This window comes from Helicoverpa armigera, chromosome 17 (assembly GCF_030705265.1).
Source record: "Helicoverpa armigera isolate CAAS_96S chromosome 17, ASM3070526v1, whole genome shotgun sequence".
Lineage (NCBI taxonomy): Eukaryota > Metazoa > Arthropoda > Insecta > Lepidoptera > Noctuidae > Helicoverpa > Helicoverpa armigera.
In genome coordinates, this window is record NC_087136.1 from 6,337,188 (window position 1) to 6,357,144 (window position 19,957).

The window sequence follows — 19,957 nt, forward strand, 5'->3', positions numbered from 1 at the left end:
GGTTAAATGTCACGCATATTTAAATATAGAATAAAGGAAATTATAATGAACCGCTTTTTAATTTAGACATTTTGTTATAATTTATCACAAAGAAACAATTATTTACATGTTATAAACAAACCGTCAGCAGCAGCAACAGAATCTATAAATACAATTTCATCGCAACCCGTTTCATTTTGCCCTGAGGGGACGGAGTTTTTCATCTCCTAAAAGGGCGCTAATTTTCCGACAAGACTGCTCGCAATAGTGCTGGCTGGCTTCGTAAAAGCTCACAATAATGAAGGAAATGCTCTATACCTAACTGCCGAGGAAACTTTATGTTGGGACTTCATTAATTTTATTCGCATCGATCTCAATTTTTCTTAGAAATGTAACGCAGTTAAAGTAAGGTTCGCACTCAGGAAAAGCGGACAGAGAAAGAAGTACTAAACTGGCAAATTAAACTTGATATTACAGAATTTCGATTTTACCTTATGTAGGCAAAGAAACTTATTAATAGAAGAGAGTTTTACTTATACATTAAACCGATTTCATGTTGTGGCTGCTTTCTTGTTTATTATTCCTTTCAACCATTTCATTTAACTGAAATATCGATATCATAACGAACGGTAATAAAAGCATTTACTGAAATAAATACTTACAACGTAGGTAGCCTGTGGGTTTACAAAGGAAACGAATTTAATTAGTAAGAATATTCGAAATATTTTTCCAGTGAACATCGTAAAGCCATTGATCGAGTAATTAATGAAAAAGAAAATGTTACAACTCGCTTTCGGCGGCACGCAGGTCACGGCTTTACAAGCGGACTAAGCGTCAGTAGTGGAGTGCGGTGAGAGCGGCGCCTTCATCAATCTTCTGTAATTAGCTAGTGACGTTCTCGCCTAACACTAATGACGAGAAGGGCGTTTACTCGCGACCGCCACGCCTCACCACATAAATTACTACATCCACCGTCAAGTACTCACTCAAAACACCTCAAGTGTTTAGTGAAATGTGCTGTTAGTGAAAAATGACGTGGAAGCGATTTTTAAACGGTGTACGGGCCGGTTTATCGTCATTTAGGGGAGAAAGCTATACTACGAAATGAGGGTTGTACCTGCAACGTAATGCGAACACTAATTTACCTGCGAAGCGTGCTAATTATGAAACTGTTTGATTGCAGCGCATTCACCAGTGACATTTGATGGGCGGAAATGTGACTGTCATGCTTGGATTTATTCCTTTCACTCAACTTTAGTGCTTCATTAGTTTCAACTTTACAAACGCAGTACCTACTACCTTCATTAAATGTAAATAAAAATCAAAAACAAAAAATGCACTGAAAACTTGAAGCATCTATATTAATGGATAAATTACAAAATACAGCTTTGCTATTCAGCAAGTACGATCATGAATACCTACCACTTTGTGCTGAAAACAGAAATACATAATATTAAACACTTCGAACGCAAGTAAAAGCTCTACCTCTTTGTGTTCTGTACACAATGAGATAGGAACTTCTTATGCGGAGCATAATTTATAACAGAAGTGACTGCTACAGCTCCTTAGACTACGTACAGGCGTTTCTTTGATAAGTCTACTGAAATTCCCTTTAACTTCAACAATACAGCTTAAACACATGCAACATTAATATTATAGTTGGTACCTGCAATACGTTTAATGATCATAAATTTCCTTAATGAACAAGTCGTGCAATTGTTAATTCAGTACCCTTCTAAACTAAAATTCATGATTAACCTAATTTGCAGCAGTGTACTGAATTCTAACACAACTAATGAGAACGTTGTTAAGTAGATTGCATTTAGTTTTGAGGGTGGAATTGAATATAGTGCGGGTTATGATGACGTAATTACTAATGCATAATAATATACTGCATTACTCGCATTGTTTTGAGTGCCTTGTATGCATTCTGGCTAACGAACCTCTTCACAAAGCATATTAAAGAAGTGTAGGTATATGTATAATTCACTGTGGGTTTACTGATCGAATTACAAGATTTAAGAGCTGATGTTTTTACAACTAAGATTATTAGGTACTCATTATTTTTCATGGAGTAATGACAGCTCTGACAGAGCTTATTTAAAAAATATTCTTATCGAAGATATCACTCATTCAAAATCGTAAAATTCGTTGAAATAAGACAAAGTCGTAAAAATATCTAATTTTCTATAATGGTGTACACACATTATGCTGAAATATTATGTTTTCTTACTGCAGCTGTAAATTCAGAGACACATTCTTAGAGAACGGTGGTAGGTCACGATGTCACCTAAGCGTAAACAAAAAAACAACGTTCAAGCAGTTCTTTTTAAGAGATGTTTGTTTCTGAAAAATGTTTCTTAGCCGCCCGTCTGTGGGAAAACACGTGTATGTTCTCGCAACACTGTTCTACTTGCCTGCTGCATAATAACTGCAAGGAAAACACGCAATAAATACATCAAAAGAATAACGTTATACTTATGCAAGAACATATTAATTGAGACTTAATAAAATTCTTATAAAATCATATTTAACTTTTAAAAATATGTTGAACTTTGTCAACAAAGAATTGAATCGTAAAACATGCATCTAAGTCAACGAAATGAAAGTCACGATATTATCAGATTGAAGCCATCAATCTTCATTAATCAGAAACATTGGCGTAAACTTCTAATGACTTGTAATTACGGGGAAAACTGGATGAGTTTCTGTACTATTTGAATTCACTATGTCGGTCGAAGAATATACATAAAACTTATTTAAAAGTTCCTTAATGACACATGCAGATGGTTAAACAATTCATTGAGTGAATTTTCACATCCCCTCTTAAAATAGCCGGACCATATGAATAATAAAACCTTTCAGAATTTTCTCACCAATTTCACAACCAGAAATCTTGCTAAAAACGATCAAAAACCTCTATGAGGCACACGTTTTGAAATAGGCTTCCTCCTTTATCCTCCGGACGAACTGCATTCAAATCAAGTATCACAGCCGTCAAAGGCGATTGGACATAAATCTATAGTGACGTTCGTAATCATCAAGCCTGCAAGTACCAGTATCACGCTCAAATGATGTGCCAATGCTGAATTTGGGAACCCTTTGAAATGCTCTTCGTACACTAGAACAGACGTTAATTCGTCCCACCAACATTCAAGCAAACCTCTTTAACGTCCATCGTGCTGTATTGCGGCTTTTTGAATGAACCACATCACACTGATGAAAGCCTTTTCCGAGAATAGCTGATATTTCGTGTCTTTGTGTGTCATATTTGGATAGATATGGGTATTTTTTTTATTAACAAGTGAAGATCTGTATGGTAAGGAAACGGCTGCGTGTGGTAACAATTTATATTAAAGTATCCAACATTTTTATATCATACTCGTAGTTTGTATTACACGCCTAAGATATTTAAATCCTTGTAAGTTTCATTCTTGTATGTAAGTTCTAAGCACCTGAAAGAGTTAACAAAAGTAACTCGACAATTAAGTTAATTTATAACTTTAACATGAAGGTTTATGTGTTTTTAATTGCGGTAGACATCGCTGACACAAAAGTTTTACCCATAGCCGAAATTCAACTCCATGAATAAAATAATCGTTTGTTTATTCGTCTCCCCACTAAACGATTGGATTAGAGAAGAGCGAGCAGCAAATTTACAATCAATTTAGCTATTTTGGCGGTCTTTGGAAGTCGTAAAACGTGCTAAAATTACCCAATCTTCTTATCTACGTATCAAAATAGCATCTATCTATTTGAGGCGAAAATTTATTAGTATTCAAATGTTACATTTAATGTTAATTACAGTCCTAGCTGGTGGTATATTAATAAAGTCTGTCTTAATGATTCAAATAGTAGAACCATCAAAGAATATACCAAAAGGAATCTTACCTACTACATTAGCTTCTAAATTTCATTTTTTTATGTAAGAACCTAGATAAACACAAGATTGTTAAAACGTTTTGTCGTAAATACAATTTATAAGACGTAGGTATTATATTTCAAGAGAAACAACACATTGACGTATCATAAAATATATGAATTGTCTACCTCCGCCAGCCAGATCGCATTCTTTCTGGAGGGGACTGACACAAAGAACCCTTACATTCTTCGCTTGCAACTGTGACAATGCCAACGTTCCATTCATTTTTGCTCAACATTTGTCAAGACCAATGATATTCGAGTAAATGATACACTTTTTTGTTTAAATTTTTTCTTCGCCTTCGGAGTAGCACTTTCTCGTATATCATACCTACGTCGTACATACACGCGTATACATATAATAACAAGCTTGTCGCGACATTTTCCTTATATGTTTTCTTGTCAGCTGAAATCGGCATTGCAATAATATTATGAAAATTTTGTATACGTCCATTATGATAGAACGGTTAACGAAGGACCCTTTTCCTTTGATTATATACGTCTGCATTAGAACTGCTTACTCTTGAAAGAAAGTCTTTTTTGTCTTACGATATTCCAAGAAAAAGGGTTAAACGTTTCGAGTCCTCTTTCCTGGAACTACATGTGACTATTCACGATACGACACAGTTCCGATTAGTTTCAAAGTTCTGAGTGGAAACTGAGCTGAAAAATATTATCAGTTGATTTTTCTAAGTCGGAGTTTGCTTTTAGCCACACAAAGATAGAATATCAATATTTTGTTGAATTTTACATGACTGTTTTCGGAATACAGTACGAAAACTTTGCAATGCAGTTACGTAACTTTTGGGTCTTGTTACTAAGCAGTGATACTATAATTTCATCAGTTATTGTTACTCAGATATTTTATTGTTATTTTCGAAGATCAAACAGTTCTTCCATCGAGGATCAGGCCGCATTAGTTTATCCTCTCACACCAATCAACCCGCTTTAATTAGCCCGCAAGTCTCCCGGAAAATTACGCTTCGCGAAATGTTGCGAACTGTATAGTTTCCTAGTCTTAATTCATAGTGGATACAAAGCTTTAGCTCCGAAGTTGATCTGTAAAGGCTCAACACGTATCTGGAGAGCACTCGACCGAGTTCGCAGAGTACTCCGAGCTACTACAAAGTACCTTTGTACGATGCATAACGGTGGATATATTTTTCACTTCACTACACTAGCATTTAAACTTAATTGTTATTGCTGAGGGGTTATGTTAACAGGCTATTCTAATTTGAAAGTATTTTAGCTACTTCCAATTTGTTTATTTATCACAAATACTTCGTGCATATTTCTTAAAAGATAAATATTACAAAGGCTGCTACTTTCTGCACTAACTTAGTGTGATTTGCCACCAATTGACGATAAACACATGTTCTTGGAGATCTACAGCAGTTGTACCGATAGCAGGCAACTGACTCTTGACCGCTGATATGCTGTGGCGAACAAGCATTCGCGTGTTCGCTGACAGATAGCAATCGGGGGCCGCTGCACGCGTTGTTTCTAATTAATGGCGAAGTATCGCGTGGAAACGACCCATTTGTCTCACCCCCCGTCGGATGTTCACAGAAGAATTGTAAGCGATACAAATACCTTAAATGTCTTCAAACACTTACCTCGCCGTACCTGCTGAAATTTCCAGCACGATCTGCAATTATAATAAACGATATCTAGATCGCAAGTACACTGTTTAAATCCGTTTTAAGTTGAATTATGGACGCTGAAACAATATTACGTAAACAGTGTTTGGGGCTTCCAACGGACTTGCTACCTGAAATGAGAATTCATCCATAATTACTCGAAGTTTTATTAAGAGCAATGCCGATATACTGTAAGCTATTAAGATTTTTTAACTAAAGAAAATTTATACCAATTTAACAAGAAAATTACATAGAAAGTTAACATTGTAGACGCATTTTATTTACATCACAGATCCCGAATCCCTAGTACACTAATGTTTAATTCGTAACACAAGAATTTAATATCACGATCATATAACGTATTCTAATATAAAAATAATAAAATAAATTTATAAACTTAATTCTAATCACAATTGCAATAAGTCATAAACACCGTTTTCAAACCCTTGCAATATCAATCGCAGTCTCATGTCATAACAAATCAATATTAATCTCTCTAAACCTGACCTATGTATTCATTACTACAACAACGGTGTGATACTATCAGTCAACATATAATCGCAGGTTTGCTACATCGATCGTACTTAATCATCACTTAATGACTTTGATGCATAAAAGAACAATAGGTATGTTTAGTGGACAGTCGCACTCACATTATGTAAAGTATTCAAGTAATTTTTTGTTAGATTGAAAACTCTTCACAAACATTTTGACTGCATTGAATTTTATATTCGCAATAGATGCTATCATAGTTTTCTTTCACGTAAAATATCAAATATCAATACAAATAAAAACGCCAGGCAACTAATGTACCGATGTCTGTAACTGTATATCTCTCAACGATCTCTCAAATAGGTACACTTATCCTCTTTTATGTGTTTTGAAACAATATAAAATAATTTTTCTTATTCGTAACTATAATAAAGCTCCGCAAGCCTCATAAAAATACATTTATGTTCATATAAACATAGATACTTCTGTTAGTAATAAACTTTTACAGCCTTTTAAGTCTTTGTTTTGTCAAGTTTCAATGTTATCGGTGAGCAAATGTTTCAGTGTATGCGTTAGTCGCCTTCGATAACTTGTACAGCGTTTGATGAAACTGTTAACAGCGAGTTTTCACTTGTATTTTATTGTTTGGTAGATCACGTATTTCATTTTGTGTGCGGCCTGCGCGAGCGGTGATTATGCAAATCGGCCGCCCCTGTGCGAATCACATAAATCGTTTCATATTTTATCACTTTTTTGCATAATATATTTTGTGTAAGCCGACGATCAGTCAGCGCCCTTCATCGCTGAAAGGTGCCTCTACATTTGACGGATGATTTATTATTTTTTCTGCTTTTAGATGTGTACCACAATCAACGGACAAGGCTTGAACCATATTTATCAATTCATCACACCATGTATATCACCCGTTTATTATATTTCTTCGTCATATCTCTCGGACTTCTGTCTGAGTCTGAGCATAAAAAATATTCATTATCCATAGGTACTTGTAACTGTCCGTCAAAATATTACTGTAGTACACTATCTGAAATATAAAATATTCTCGTTATTAAAATTATTCAAAAAAGTTTTCTTCGAGCCGATCACAAAGAAATATACAAATAAATACAAGAAACTTACCTGATGAAGCATCATCTACCGCTATTCGATAAGAAACAAAATTCGCAAGAACTTTGAACTTTTCATTTGCAATAACTTTATTTGAATTTAAAGTGGTTCAAGAGTTAATAAAATAGGAAAGCAATTGAATACTTATAATAATTTTAATTGTATATGTACCCGCGTACCCGCGTCCCGTGGGAGCTACTGCCCGCACCGGGATAAAATATAGCTTATGTTACTCGCAGATAATATAACTTTGTAATGGTGAAAGAATATTTAAAATCGGTCCAGGAGTTTTTCCATTACAACCAAACACACAAACTTTTCCTCTTTATAATACTAGTATAAATAATTTTAACTATATAATTTTTATTATTTATCTCCTTTTAACGATATTTTTTTAATGATAAATCATTTAAGGTCTCGTCAAAAGGCATATGAAATAACTTATAACCGATGAGAGGCACATATCTGTTAAATGGCAGTGAAAGCTGAAAGCTGAAACCGATCACTGCACATTATGAAATGCTCTCGACATTTCATGAAAAGCTCTTCATACAAAATAAGTATATTTTAAAATCATTCTCCCATTTCAGAGTCCTTTAAAAGAATTGATTGTTAAAACAAAAGAGATCTGAAAATTATGCAATAATTATTTTGAAACTTTTGGCCTTATATTTATCTCAAAACACAATTCAGTTAAGTAGATTTATAATATTACCTCTATTACCTACTCTGGGGCAAGACAAATTATTTATTAATCTAAGACAATTTAATTACCATTAGCTTAATTCGAAAACTAGACCTGGATATGTGCACTGATATCCAAATTAACAGAATTACTACGTGTCACTTCAATCAAATAAATAATACGAAACATTGCATGACATACGTACGTACAGATACCACGATACTCATCATTTTGTTGCACTGAAGCAGACCCGCGTGCAGTATTGTTTATACCATTCTACTAATATTTCACGAGTATTTAAGAATACAGTAGAAACTAGGATATAACAATATTTACGTAGCGATACAGCTCAGGCACCCAAGAAAAAAAAATGATCATAAATACTTGTTCTTTTACGTACATTCGTTGTACTGTTTTCACGTACTTGTTCATTTACGTTCATTCATTTGCATCGTCCCTGTATCCAGATCCTTAAGGTAATAACCAAAAATAGTAATATCTTTCTTTTCCGATATTAAAACTCGCTGATATCTACTAATAAAATCACATGTGACTGATGCTTGCCACAACTGTACTAAGTTCACGTGATTACGGCAGTTATTACATTTTCCACATTTCAAAGAAAATGCGATGTATTATATTCATCAATCTACTTATTTGCTTGGAAATCTTCTTTGTGTTTCACTCGAAAATTATGAATATCTGAAAGCCTCTTTGAAAACACAATTATACATAGTTAAGAGAGCGGTGCCTTTTCTTATGGCCGTAATTACATTGCTGTTGTAATTATAATAATTGCTTTTGTCGACATATTAAATTAACTCTTTTTAAGGGGATGTTTCTTCGCTCTAACATCTATTTTAAATTATGAAACCTTATTATGTCTGTATCTCTCGTAAACATAATGCCTGTATTATTCTCGATAGAGAAAGATTTGACAAGTGTAAATATTAAACTAGACCCACAAATCAAAGTCGTGTTTGGATCTCTTAAATTCGTAATAAAACTAGAAAGGTAGCAATATAATAAACATATCAATTCCATAGCAGTTCATGTTTAATTGTAAAGACAATTGTAATAAGGCAAATTACTTCTCGGATTACTGTGATCTTTCAGAATTTCCTAATACAAGTATTTTTACATTTAAATACATCTACTTACTTAAATACGTTTGTTCTTATCTTTTGCACTACATGGAGCGGTCCTAATAATCTCGCCGAGACAAAGTACGAATTTAAGCTCTAAAAAGAAAGAATAAATCTCAGTACATACTACATACATATAATGTACTTAGTCGGTAGAGGCGCAAAGCAAAGTCTAGAGAATAATCAAATATCATTCTGTTACTATTTTTTAGACGAGTAAGTGTGTCGAGGTAACTACTTTTCCTAGAAGTAAAATTAATGAACAAACGTTAGCAAACAGCACTTCTGCTTAACAATATCACAACATAATGTATAACATCCACTTAACGTCGCTCTCTCATTCTGTTTTTGTACAAAGGCTCATAATTTGATGAGATATAAGAAGCATTCTCATATTACGCGTCAAATACTACACTCGTGTTTGGTTTACGAAGAAAAATGATTATCCTGAGCGAAAATATGAAACAGAAATTGGCGTTTCTATCGCCTTACCTGCCTTACGGGGTGATAGAATCCTGGGAGGATCTGAATCCTCGGCTGTATCATGCTGTGCACATTTACTGGCTCAAGTTCTACGGCATGTGGTTCAACAACTATTCACCAAACAATATCAAGTTCTGGCTTCATATGGTATACACGCTGACCGTGTTATGGCTCGTGTGTTTTTTCCCCGGCATCGGAGAGGTCGTATATTTACTAAAGCAAAGAGAAAATATAGGAGATATCGCCGATGGGTAGATTTTCCCCAGTTCACTTACATGTTGTTTGTCTAACATCACGAATTGGTTTCCAAAGATGACAAATGTAGATGATAAAATAACGTTTCTTTTTCAGATTGTATTTATTTTTGAGTGAGATGTACACGTACGTCAAGATTGCTGTGTTTTGGATGAATAGGGACAAAGTTATAAGTCTTTTGGAATATTTACATTGTAAGGAGTTCAAGCCAAAAGAGCCGGAGCACAGAGATATTATTACAAAAAGTATAAAAAGTGCACGTTTTGTTATGACATATTATTCCACCATGTGCGTCGGAGCGGTGTCAGGTGGGTTTAACATACTTACAATAGCGTAAGTTATTAAATTAAAATAGCAAAATAATTTCATAAAATGCCGATACACGACAGAATGAATAGAGTTATTGAACAATGAATCACAAAATATTGCATCGATGCTTCATTTTTAACGTATAAAATGTTTTTATTTGTTTTCAGTTGGAATAATAATGCCACTAACTGAAAACTTTGACATTCTACCAACAAACGTGGAGTATCCGTTTTTCAACGTTTACAGGAGTCCAGCGTACGAGGCAGTTTACATCCATCATGTAAGTTAAATTGCTTACCTAAGAAAATCAATCACTCAAATTTTAATTGAATATGTTAATTAAATTAATTCTATATGAACGAGATTCTGGGAAGCATATTTTAATTAAGAACAGAGAATAATTTACACCGTTTTCACAAATATTAAATTCTGTACTCCGTAGTTTTTAAATTATACAAAAACTATAAACTCTTCAAATGTTAAACCTAAAATTCCCTGCCAGAGCGGTGAATAAACAACTAACCAAATCCAGCCAATATACTAGGATTAATGTATTTAATCGAATGAAAATATGTATTGAATAAACTCAGAATAAAACCACAAACGTTTTCAGATTTATTACAAGCCGGCCACATGCATCATAGATGGGGTTATGGACACAATATTAGCAGCTTTCGTTGCCTCGGCTAGTAAGATCTATTGCAATTTCTTTAAGATTTAGTCCTCAAAATGCAGACTGAAGTTTAACCTTTCGTATATTTATAAACCCACCTACGTTCTTAGTACTTTTGTATTTTCTCAAAATAACTCGATTAGAAATGTAAATGTCTTCAAATTTTATACAATCGACACCCACGAAGAGAGAAAAATTATAATACTATGATTATTAAAATGATCGTATTAATTGAGAACTTGAGAATTTACTCTGCACTGTGAATACTACGAGATTACGATTACGCACTAACATTTAGAACTAACACTTCCCATAATTTCATAAAACATTTGACAGTCGGACAAATAGAAATTCTGGCTTTCAACCTGCGAAACTTCAACCTAGTAGCCGAAAGACAGCGCAGAAGGGACCTAGCACAGAACAAATATATCGAGGAATATCCTACTCAACATTACGTGCGTTCAGTGCTCAAGGAGTGCATCAGACACCACAACTGCATTATACGGTAATACTATACGTATGCTCTACTCAGTATATTTTAGTAAAAGCTGACGCAAATGAAAAGTGTTATAAATGCGAGAGACGTGAAGATTTTAGAGTGTTAGTTACAAGTGACACGAGTCTCAGCGTTCTCTTGGAAGCTGTTTCTCCTTGGAATAATGGTTATGTACGACTTTAAGGTGCAATGTATAGTTTTGATGCAATTAGGAACTTGAGCCTGTTATAGATATGTAGATAAGCAATGTTGAACATAAAAAATGTATCTGTAGTTCTTGTAAGTCAGATCCAAATATAGCTTTAGGAATGTTATAAATTGTGGTAATCTAGATTCTTAAAAACCTAAGAAAGTGTATCGTTGTTGTATCTAGCCGTACAAAGGTGAGGAAAAGGGGTGATCGTATCAGGCACGGATAGCTCGCCGACGGCAAGACACCGGTGACTCGCCCCGGCCACTACTTGAACGGCAATCTGAACAGTCAATACCCATCGTTGATTGAGGTTTTAATCTTTCCAACTTGTTTAGGAATTTCATCGGGATTCCTACGTGTTAATACTTTTGCATTTAATGTCTTTATGGGGTTTAGTCTTCGATGATTAATTTATTTATTAATGGCAATTTGAAAAAGAAATAATCATCATCATCATCATCCTCCTGCCCTTATCCCAAATTTATTTGGGGTCGGCGTAGCATGTTTTCTTCTTCCATACTCTTCTATCTGCCGTCATCTCACAAGAAACATTCTTTCTTATCATATCTACTTTCACACAATCCATCCATCGTTTCTTTGGTCTTCCTCGTTTTATCTTCGTTAGTTAAAATTATTTTGCATAGTTGTTGTTGTTATTATACAGATTTCGTAGAATCAATTATTTTATCTAACGATGCGAGACTGTTGCATAATCATCCAGTGGCGATCCCAAGAAAACTACAAGTTTACATTTCATTGCTAAAATTACATTTAATTCAATAATTGTATAATATAATAATCCCCTAGTGGCCTGCAAATAATAACTCTATGGTTTATATAATTGTTTCACTTTATAATTTTGGTATATTTTAAAATAGAAAAACTTTTGCAAACAAAGTAAAAACAAATTATAACCAAATAAGTATAAGTATAAACAAATTAGATGCGAAATGAGCTAAGGGAATATAATTATATGTAGTTATAAATAATACAAAACTTTAAATATTAGCTTACCTACATCAGCTTAAGTCAATACCATAACCACAACAGAGTTCAAAAACTCAGAAAAAAATGCATTTTTATTTAGCGCACATAAAATAGATGACAGTATTTTTGCTTCGTAAACGAGTGTTGTAAAACAAATTGATTTTCAGATACGTGTCGATGATTGAGAGCGCTTTCAGTTTGGCGTCAGCTTTGCAGTTCATGCTGAGCGTAATGGTGCTTTGTTTGATAGGAATTCAGTTCCTGTCCGTGAGTACATAGTGTTGTGATTTAAATATATATGTATGTGCAACCCTTGATAGATTTTTTCGGTTCATTTTATGGGAATTTTGGGATCGATTTTTGGATTGCATGGTTACGATTTCCATGGTTTATGTCTGCTATAATATTCCGAAATAATAAAATTGATCGCCTAAGTAAGTACGTTTCTAGTTCTATGTTATAGTAAATGTATACCTAATGACATTTAAATAAATAATTTATGTACATTTTATATTACCCATAATCAAACTATTCCTACGACTGTCACAAGAATTTTCTTTCCGTGACAACATTAGAAAAATACGTAAAGAAATAGTTTTTATCATTAAAGATTCTTCTTCAATTTTTCATTGTACCTACGTATCTTTCCTGATTCTGAGAAACAAACCGTCTGTTAGGTAATTACCGATTTAATGTCTTTCCCAGAACCGTAGACACCTTTTGTCGACCCGTCAAAGGACACTCAGTCCTTTATTCTATAACAATACTCGGTCATTAATCTCGATTTCATAGATTTGGATACAAATTTGTATAAAATCACTTTACGAAAGCGGGTCTGAGAAATTGCGGTACAAACGGGAACATTGTTCTACAATACGGGTGAAACACTATCCATTTAACAATTACGGCTATACTAAAATATTTTGACCTCAAATATGCTACTTAGGTAATTTTGAGTTATTCCCAATTTGTCATTAGTACCGATTGGTCACCAACTATTTTTTCCATACACCAAATCCCAATTGGTCATTCGAGCAAAATAAATAATTTAATATTTAAATTTTGAGTACCGATTCGTCACCCGCATAAAATTTCACGTATCAGAGTACCGTCAGAAATAAAAGTGTTAGAAGAAATTTTAAATGAAAAACTTCGATGTAGGTAAAGGTATAGCTCTCATATAAATATAATAAAATTTACATTAAAACACAGGTGAAGACAACATGGGCATTTTATAAACCCGAAAATGTGACTCGATACTTTTTGTGCCGGTAACAAAACTGGTACTTTTGTTACCGGCACAAAAAGTATCGAGTAGGTATCGAGTATCGAGGGCCCATAACTAGCAAAGAGATTGTATACATAAAAATGATGAATGATGGTGTAAATTGGTATGTTTATCTACAATTAGGAAAAAAACGTAAAATCCTGACACTCTTGACTGCTATACTCCTGTAAGTTATGCGGTCCTAGTACACGGTGGGCAGTTCCATGGACACTCGTTGATTGGTATATTACTCATCTGATTTATGCGATCCTGGTATTTTGGTTTCGGCCGTGCGTCGTGTGACGCCGTTGAAATCGCGATTTTATTAATAGCGTCTTGCCATATTCGGAAAAAACATAACCAACATAAATAAAAAAAAAACATATTACAATATTGTAAAGCTTATCTTGTTGACAGTACTTTTTACAAAAAAAAGTACGGATGACCAATTGGGACTAAGCAAAATAAAATATTAAGCCGCGTACGCACGTACGAACAAATTTGTTGCGTTACATGATATGCAACAACTTGGTTCGCACGTGCGTACCACTATCGAACATCGAACACTCTGTTCGTCAAACATGTTCGCGGCGATCCTTGTAGTGTGTTCTGCTTGGACGGTGTTCGAAGCGCTTTAATAACTTCACAATCGACCACTCCCAACGGCGCCGTCATGGCTACTAAGATAGAGTTCACGACTGTTGTTCGCGAACTCGACTCGAACTATGTTTGCGTTCGTGTTCGAATATGCCGTCCACACGTACGAACCAAATGTTCGGGTCTGGTGTTTGTGTTCGCTATGTTCGTGTTCGTACGTGCGTACGCGCCTTTTTATTGAATGACAAACTGGGACACGTTTTTTATGGATGCCAAATCACTAAAATGACGAATTGGGCATAACTCGTAATTTTGATTCCTTTGTTTAGATCGAAAACCCGAGCGCTCATCCGATGCAGATTGCGTGGATGGGCATATACCTCACTTGCATGCTGATCGAAGTATTCATACTGTGCTGGTTTGGCGACGAACTTATCTGGAAGGTGCGATTAAATTACTTATACACTTCTTACCATTATTCTAAGCACAAGTTACCCTAGAATAGAGAATAGCTAATAGAAAAACTCCAGTAATACCTATCTAACTTTGCTAAAGCGTAACATAATTTATGCACACTTTACCCTCTCTAGCAGTTTTGTTTCAATGTTCATACATTAGAAACTTAGAACGGGTACTTTTTCAACTTTGAATTAATTATTTTAAAATATTAAATTACCATTTTGTAGTAACTATATTGTATTACAGAGTATGGATCTTGCAAAAGCTGCCTTTGAAGGACCTTGGATGAACAGTGATCGTCAGACAAATATGTTTATCATCATATTACTGGAGCGATGCAAACGTCCCTTGAGATTGTCGGCTGGAAAAATATTTACCTTATCCCTCGACACGTACACAGTTGTAAGATATACTTATTTTTATACCTTTGAAATTGTTTGGCCATCAAATGATTGATGAAAGTACACAAATTAAAGATAATAATAACTCTTTCAAGTCTAAACCATATACTTGCTGCGCCTAGATTTTCATCATCCAAAGTCAGACGTCCAAGTAGACAAAGTCAGATATACAACAATAGACATAATTAATTAATGCCGTTTCAGTTTGCTTTAAGATGCTTTTGCTGTGTAACAAAGTGATTCTCAAGTCGTAAATTATTTATGTAATCTGATAGCCTGAAATTAAATATTCAACAGAAAAGCGGAGCAACAGCGCACTGCTATGCAAAGTATACTTTCTTTTGAGAGTATCTAATGAGGCAAATTAAATTGGAAAACTAAAGCGCGGCAGGCATAAGCCAGTATGACGGATTATAGAACTAGTGGGTTACTAGATATGAAAATATCATTGTAAAAAAATGGTTAGATGGATCGCAATGTTTATATACATAGTTATTAATATTGTACTTTTAGGAAATTTAACATGATCATGATTGAGAAACTGCCTAAATGCTAGAGGATAGTATCGCCATTATCTATCTGCTTAGCCTTTTCCCAACTATGTTGTGGTCGGCTACTAGTTCAACCAGACATATTTTATGTGAAAACATGGATCGACTGCCTATCTGACAACCCACAACCCAATTACCCGCCAACTCGATACCCGTTGGTATGACTGGTTGTCAGACTTTCAGAGCTTGGGTGCCAGAGGATTATATCACAAAATCATCTGAAATTCTGCCATGTACGAAATGAAAAGAAAATGAAGCCCTATCTCGCTGACGCTTCCAGATTGCATCGATTTATATCTCGGTTGTTATTAGAAGATTACATATCCAAAGCTCAATGACTCGTAGACATTCAATTAATTAGTATGGTTAATATTATACGGCTAATAGGTCTTAGCTATCCATTTCACTTCATTACTTGACCTAATTTACTTATTTAGATGACATAATTAGCCTTATCTGCAAATTAAATCATTTAACTCAGTTTTTCTTTTATAAAGAATGGCTGGTAAAGAATTGTGATATAATGAGTTTTAGAATTAAAATAATCTTGTTATGTTTCAGCTCATCAACTGGTCGTACAAAGCCTTTGCTGTGATGCGAAACATGAAGAAATGAACAATTGCAAAAGTTATATATTTTAGTTCGCTTAGATAATTATCCTACACAATTTAGGTACCATTATTTCACAAAGCTGCAATTTATTAAGTTTAAAATTTTTACTGCAATTTATTTATTTTAAAAATATACCTATGTGGAATAGTATTTTCGTTCCATAATCAAAACTTTGCACATTAAAGATTGTTTTTCGTGCCAGTAGGTATTAGTTTCAATGATATTAGTCGGCACCTTGAAATACCTCCTTACCAACTAAATCAACAAACTGGGTCGTCGTTTTCACCAACAGGCAAACAAATCTCGGCAAAAAACTATGTAAAAACTTCCTCAGTAAGCAAAGATCGAGTCAGCGTTTTTGGTCGGAGGAAAACACATTTTGAAAGTACTGTTCGAAAGGAAAATATGCAAGTTCCAAGGAAACAGACATTGTAGTGACGTAGGTACCAATGAAACTTTGTACACGTCGCAATGTGCCAAACAGCTAGCAGTAATCCTCGCGAGCCGCCGCCCCGCCTCAACTTTTCCAATTCCATCCTCCATTCCTCCCATTTCTCAGGGTTGCCACACTAATCCCGAATTCTACCGACTTCTATGCCTCAAATGCAGAAATATTCCGCATTCAAAAATTGAAGGCATGTCAAATATCACAATTAAATAGAAACATTTGCGAAGATAACCTTGTTGCGTGACTCAAGTCGTTTTGTTTGTTTTTCATTAACGTTGGTATAGTCATTAAACTTAATGTATCTCGCATAATATTACACAGCTTTTGATACCTTGTCTTCGTTAAGTTATAATTATAGTACCTTAAATATTAAGAGACCAATATTATTCGAGTAATCTGCATTAAATATTAATTTGCTACGAAATTAGAGATTAGGTTGTTTGTGATGTTGAAGTAATAACTACATTAATTTCTCAAGTCCAACACTTGGAACCTACTTCTATGCTAATTTATCTATATATAAATGTGTAAACAATATAATAATATGCCACTTTTTTGAGACAGAGCCTCAGAAACGGTACCCCCGAGAACTATTCCGGTGGTTTAATTCAGGAGCATGTCGGTTGTTACAGTCCAGAAGTCAAAATAACAATACGTGAACAATTTAATTATCCTATATCGGTCGCAACGATGCCATAATCATTAACACAATGGATGATACGAATGTGAAACCCGGGTAGGTACCTACAAGTTTGTCAATAATTAACATGACCGCAACGCGGGTGTATTATACGCCCAAATAATCACAGTTGCTAATTAGATGCGATTGCCGTACTAAATACGATGCTAATAACAGTAGCACAGATTAGTCGTTAGGCTGACGATAACGTATGCTTCCCTGCCCTTTCTCTGAGAGTTAAAGTCTCGATCTTTAAATCTCTATTACCTATTTACTGAAAACTTTTTACACGGCATCCATAAAAAGACAATCTCCAAGGTATACGAATTTCCTTAAACTTGCAAATGTAACTTTTTATCCAAGTTACTTTCAGTTACAACAGAAAGTCCAATATCATCTATCACATCACGTTTAACAGTAGAGCGAATTGAGATTTCTCTTTGAGACGAAATGTAGACAGTTTCTATTCTGGCGTTCGTTCGGCCTCTATTATCGCTTCTTCGGTAACTTTTGTAATCTGCTGAAAAGCTCTCGCGTACCTGCTTTGTTTGTGAAGACTCCCGACATCAAGGCGTAAACTCAACCATCATTGTGCATTTACGATAATTAAGGAAAGTGCACATTACTGTTATAGATGTTACAGTGCTTACCTACTTGCAACCCTCTCCTGCGTTATGCTTTGGCCTCGTAACGTTGATTAGAAGATCTCGTGTCGGCTCACCTCTGACGCTGGGAGTCTGTTAATAGACGAAAACATTATAGTTTGTTAGGAAAGGAAAATTAAAATAATAATTATGCTTCCAATAATAACAATATTCGATGGGGTTTACTGGCCATAAACCTTCTTGGTAAATGGTAATCTAACGCCATATCTATCTAGTTAAGTTGATTGAATTTAGCTACCGCCGTTAAACAGATTGGGTAAGGAATTATGCGGAACTGAAATTGATTAGCAAAATCTAGTCTAGTACAATTAATTAATCAACATGAACCTGCAAAATACATATTACATAAACAAGATACAACGATGCATAAAGGAGTCAAAAGGACGAATTGGGAAAAGCAGAGTAGAGTAAATAACATTTGATATTTTGACGAAGACCCCCACGTACACAGTCGCTCACTTTTGAGCACTCAAAGCCGGATGACGGGAACATAAAAAAGTTAAATAAACCACTTTTTATTCTAGTTGAATTTCAACAAAGTCGTTTCTTTTACAGTGACTTATTAAAACAAGTGCTTTGCCCCATTCCAGCTGCAATTTCGGTGATCATGTGTAAATCGTGGAGGCAAATTAAACCAGTCCCCGCGGTTACGACGGCTGGCGAGCTCCGACAGTGTTGTATACGGTATATTATGTACTAACAACAGTCGTTGCTAACAAACACAACAGGAATAAATTTTATGTTCTCGATTTTAAATTCGTTTATTTGCGAAAAATATGGAAATCAATGGAATCTCATGCTATACGTCACATAAGCTTAGGTAAAATGAATTTAGATGGTGGGGATATCTATGTAGCTTTAAACTTGTAAAAGTTATGATTGATATCTTTTTTTTTAACGACGTCAAAAATCATCAAATGACCCCTCCCGCTGTGGGTTAGCAGCGGTGAGGGAGTGTCAGACTCTTACTGACTAAAAACCCTCGTGTTCCGTCGTAGGCCTTTTATGTGATATCTGAGTGGGTAATTCATTCCCTCAGGATGCGATATAATTTATTTATTTTTACATCTTTTACAAAGAGTTCTAAAAATTACTGTACACACATTGTCCAGTTTAAAAAGCAGCATCAAAAATAGTAAATAAGTTACATGTTTTTATACAAAGCAGCGCGCTTCATTTTATGAGCTGAATTACATATGCGAGCGCCAAATGTAATTACTGAATAGCGCAAGGGTGCTCAAACTTACTGAGTAACTTACTCCAGGAAAACTGCAACATTTATGTTTCATAATTGTCATGTTTCATATTTAGGGAATGCGGGAAATAATAAATGTAGGCTAGGTAAAGGCCAAATAAAAAATGAGTGCTGGTAAGTTGTTCTGTATCCAACAGTATGATAGCATCATATAACTCATATTAGTTTCCGCCCTCGTTTTGTGGAAAAAACCCGGCTGAAAGCATTCCTCAATAAATGATCTAGGTACCTAATATAGAAAGATTTTTTCAAATCGCACTAATAGATCTTGACATTAGTGCGAAGCAAAGAGCTTCAGCTTTATAATATTGTATTTTCTACTTCTCAAAGAATTGCTAATTTCGATACATGAAACCACTGCCGTACAGGAGTTGCCCAATAATACCTTTATGAACTGATCGTAGGTTTATAGGACCTTAAATCTTAACAATAAAATTCATCATTCCCTAATGTGTGGGGCGGGTTCCTGATCGCAATATATTGCAGACTGGAGGACGCATCTGACCATCTCCTCGATATGATCCTCTAGTAGCGTTATACGACACCCATGGGTGAGGCGTGAGTGCCTCTACCGAACCGTATAGATTTCCATAGATAGTAGGACGGGACTCGACATATTTTCTTAATACGCAGAAGCTTA

The 19,957-nt window shown here is 34.8% G+C and overlaps 1 protein-coding gene across 1 annotated transcript; it reads left to right on the forward strand.

Moving 5' to 3' along the window:
- The first annotated feature begins 9,323 nt into the window (after nt 1–9,323).
- LOC110374371 (odorant receptor 49b) lies at nt 9,324–16,339 on the forward strand. Its single transcript, XM_064038880.1, has 9 exons — nt 9,324–9,721; nt 9,822–10,033; nt 10,202–10,314; nt 10,648–10,723; nt 11,044–11,212; nt 12,551–12,650; nt 14,577–14,690; nt 14,953–15,108; nt 16,220–16,339. Exons 1-9 carry the CDS (start codon nt 9,426–9,428, stop codon nt 16,271–16,273), a joined length of 1,290 nt encoding a protein of 429 aa, XP_063894950.1. The 5' UTR covers nt 9,324–9,425; the 3' UTR covers nt 16,274–16,339.
- The last annotated feature ends 3,618 nt before the right edge of the window (nt 16,340–19,957 follow it).

What these genes read in the sequence shown, in the direction of transcription:
- LOC110374371 (XM_064038880.1), top strand. Translation starts at nt 9,426, where the DNA reads ATGATTATCCTGAGCGAAAATATGAAACAGAAATTGGCGTTTCTATCG. An exon ending in ATAGGAGATATCGCCGATGG is followed by an intron (nt 9,722 to 9,821) that starts GTAGATTTTCCC and finishes TTTCTTTTTCAG; the next exon opens with ATTGTATTTATTTTTGAGTG. An exon ending in CACCACAACTGCATTATACG is followed by an intron (nt 11,213 to 12,550) that starts GTAATACTATAC and finishes ATTGATTTTCAG; the next exon opens with ATACGTGTCGATGATTGAGA.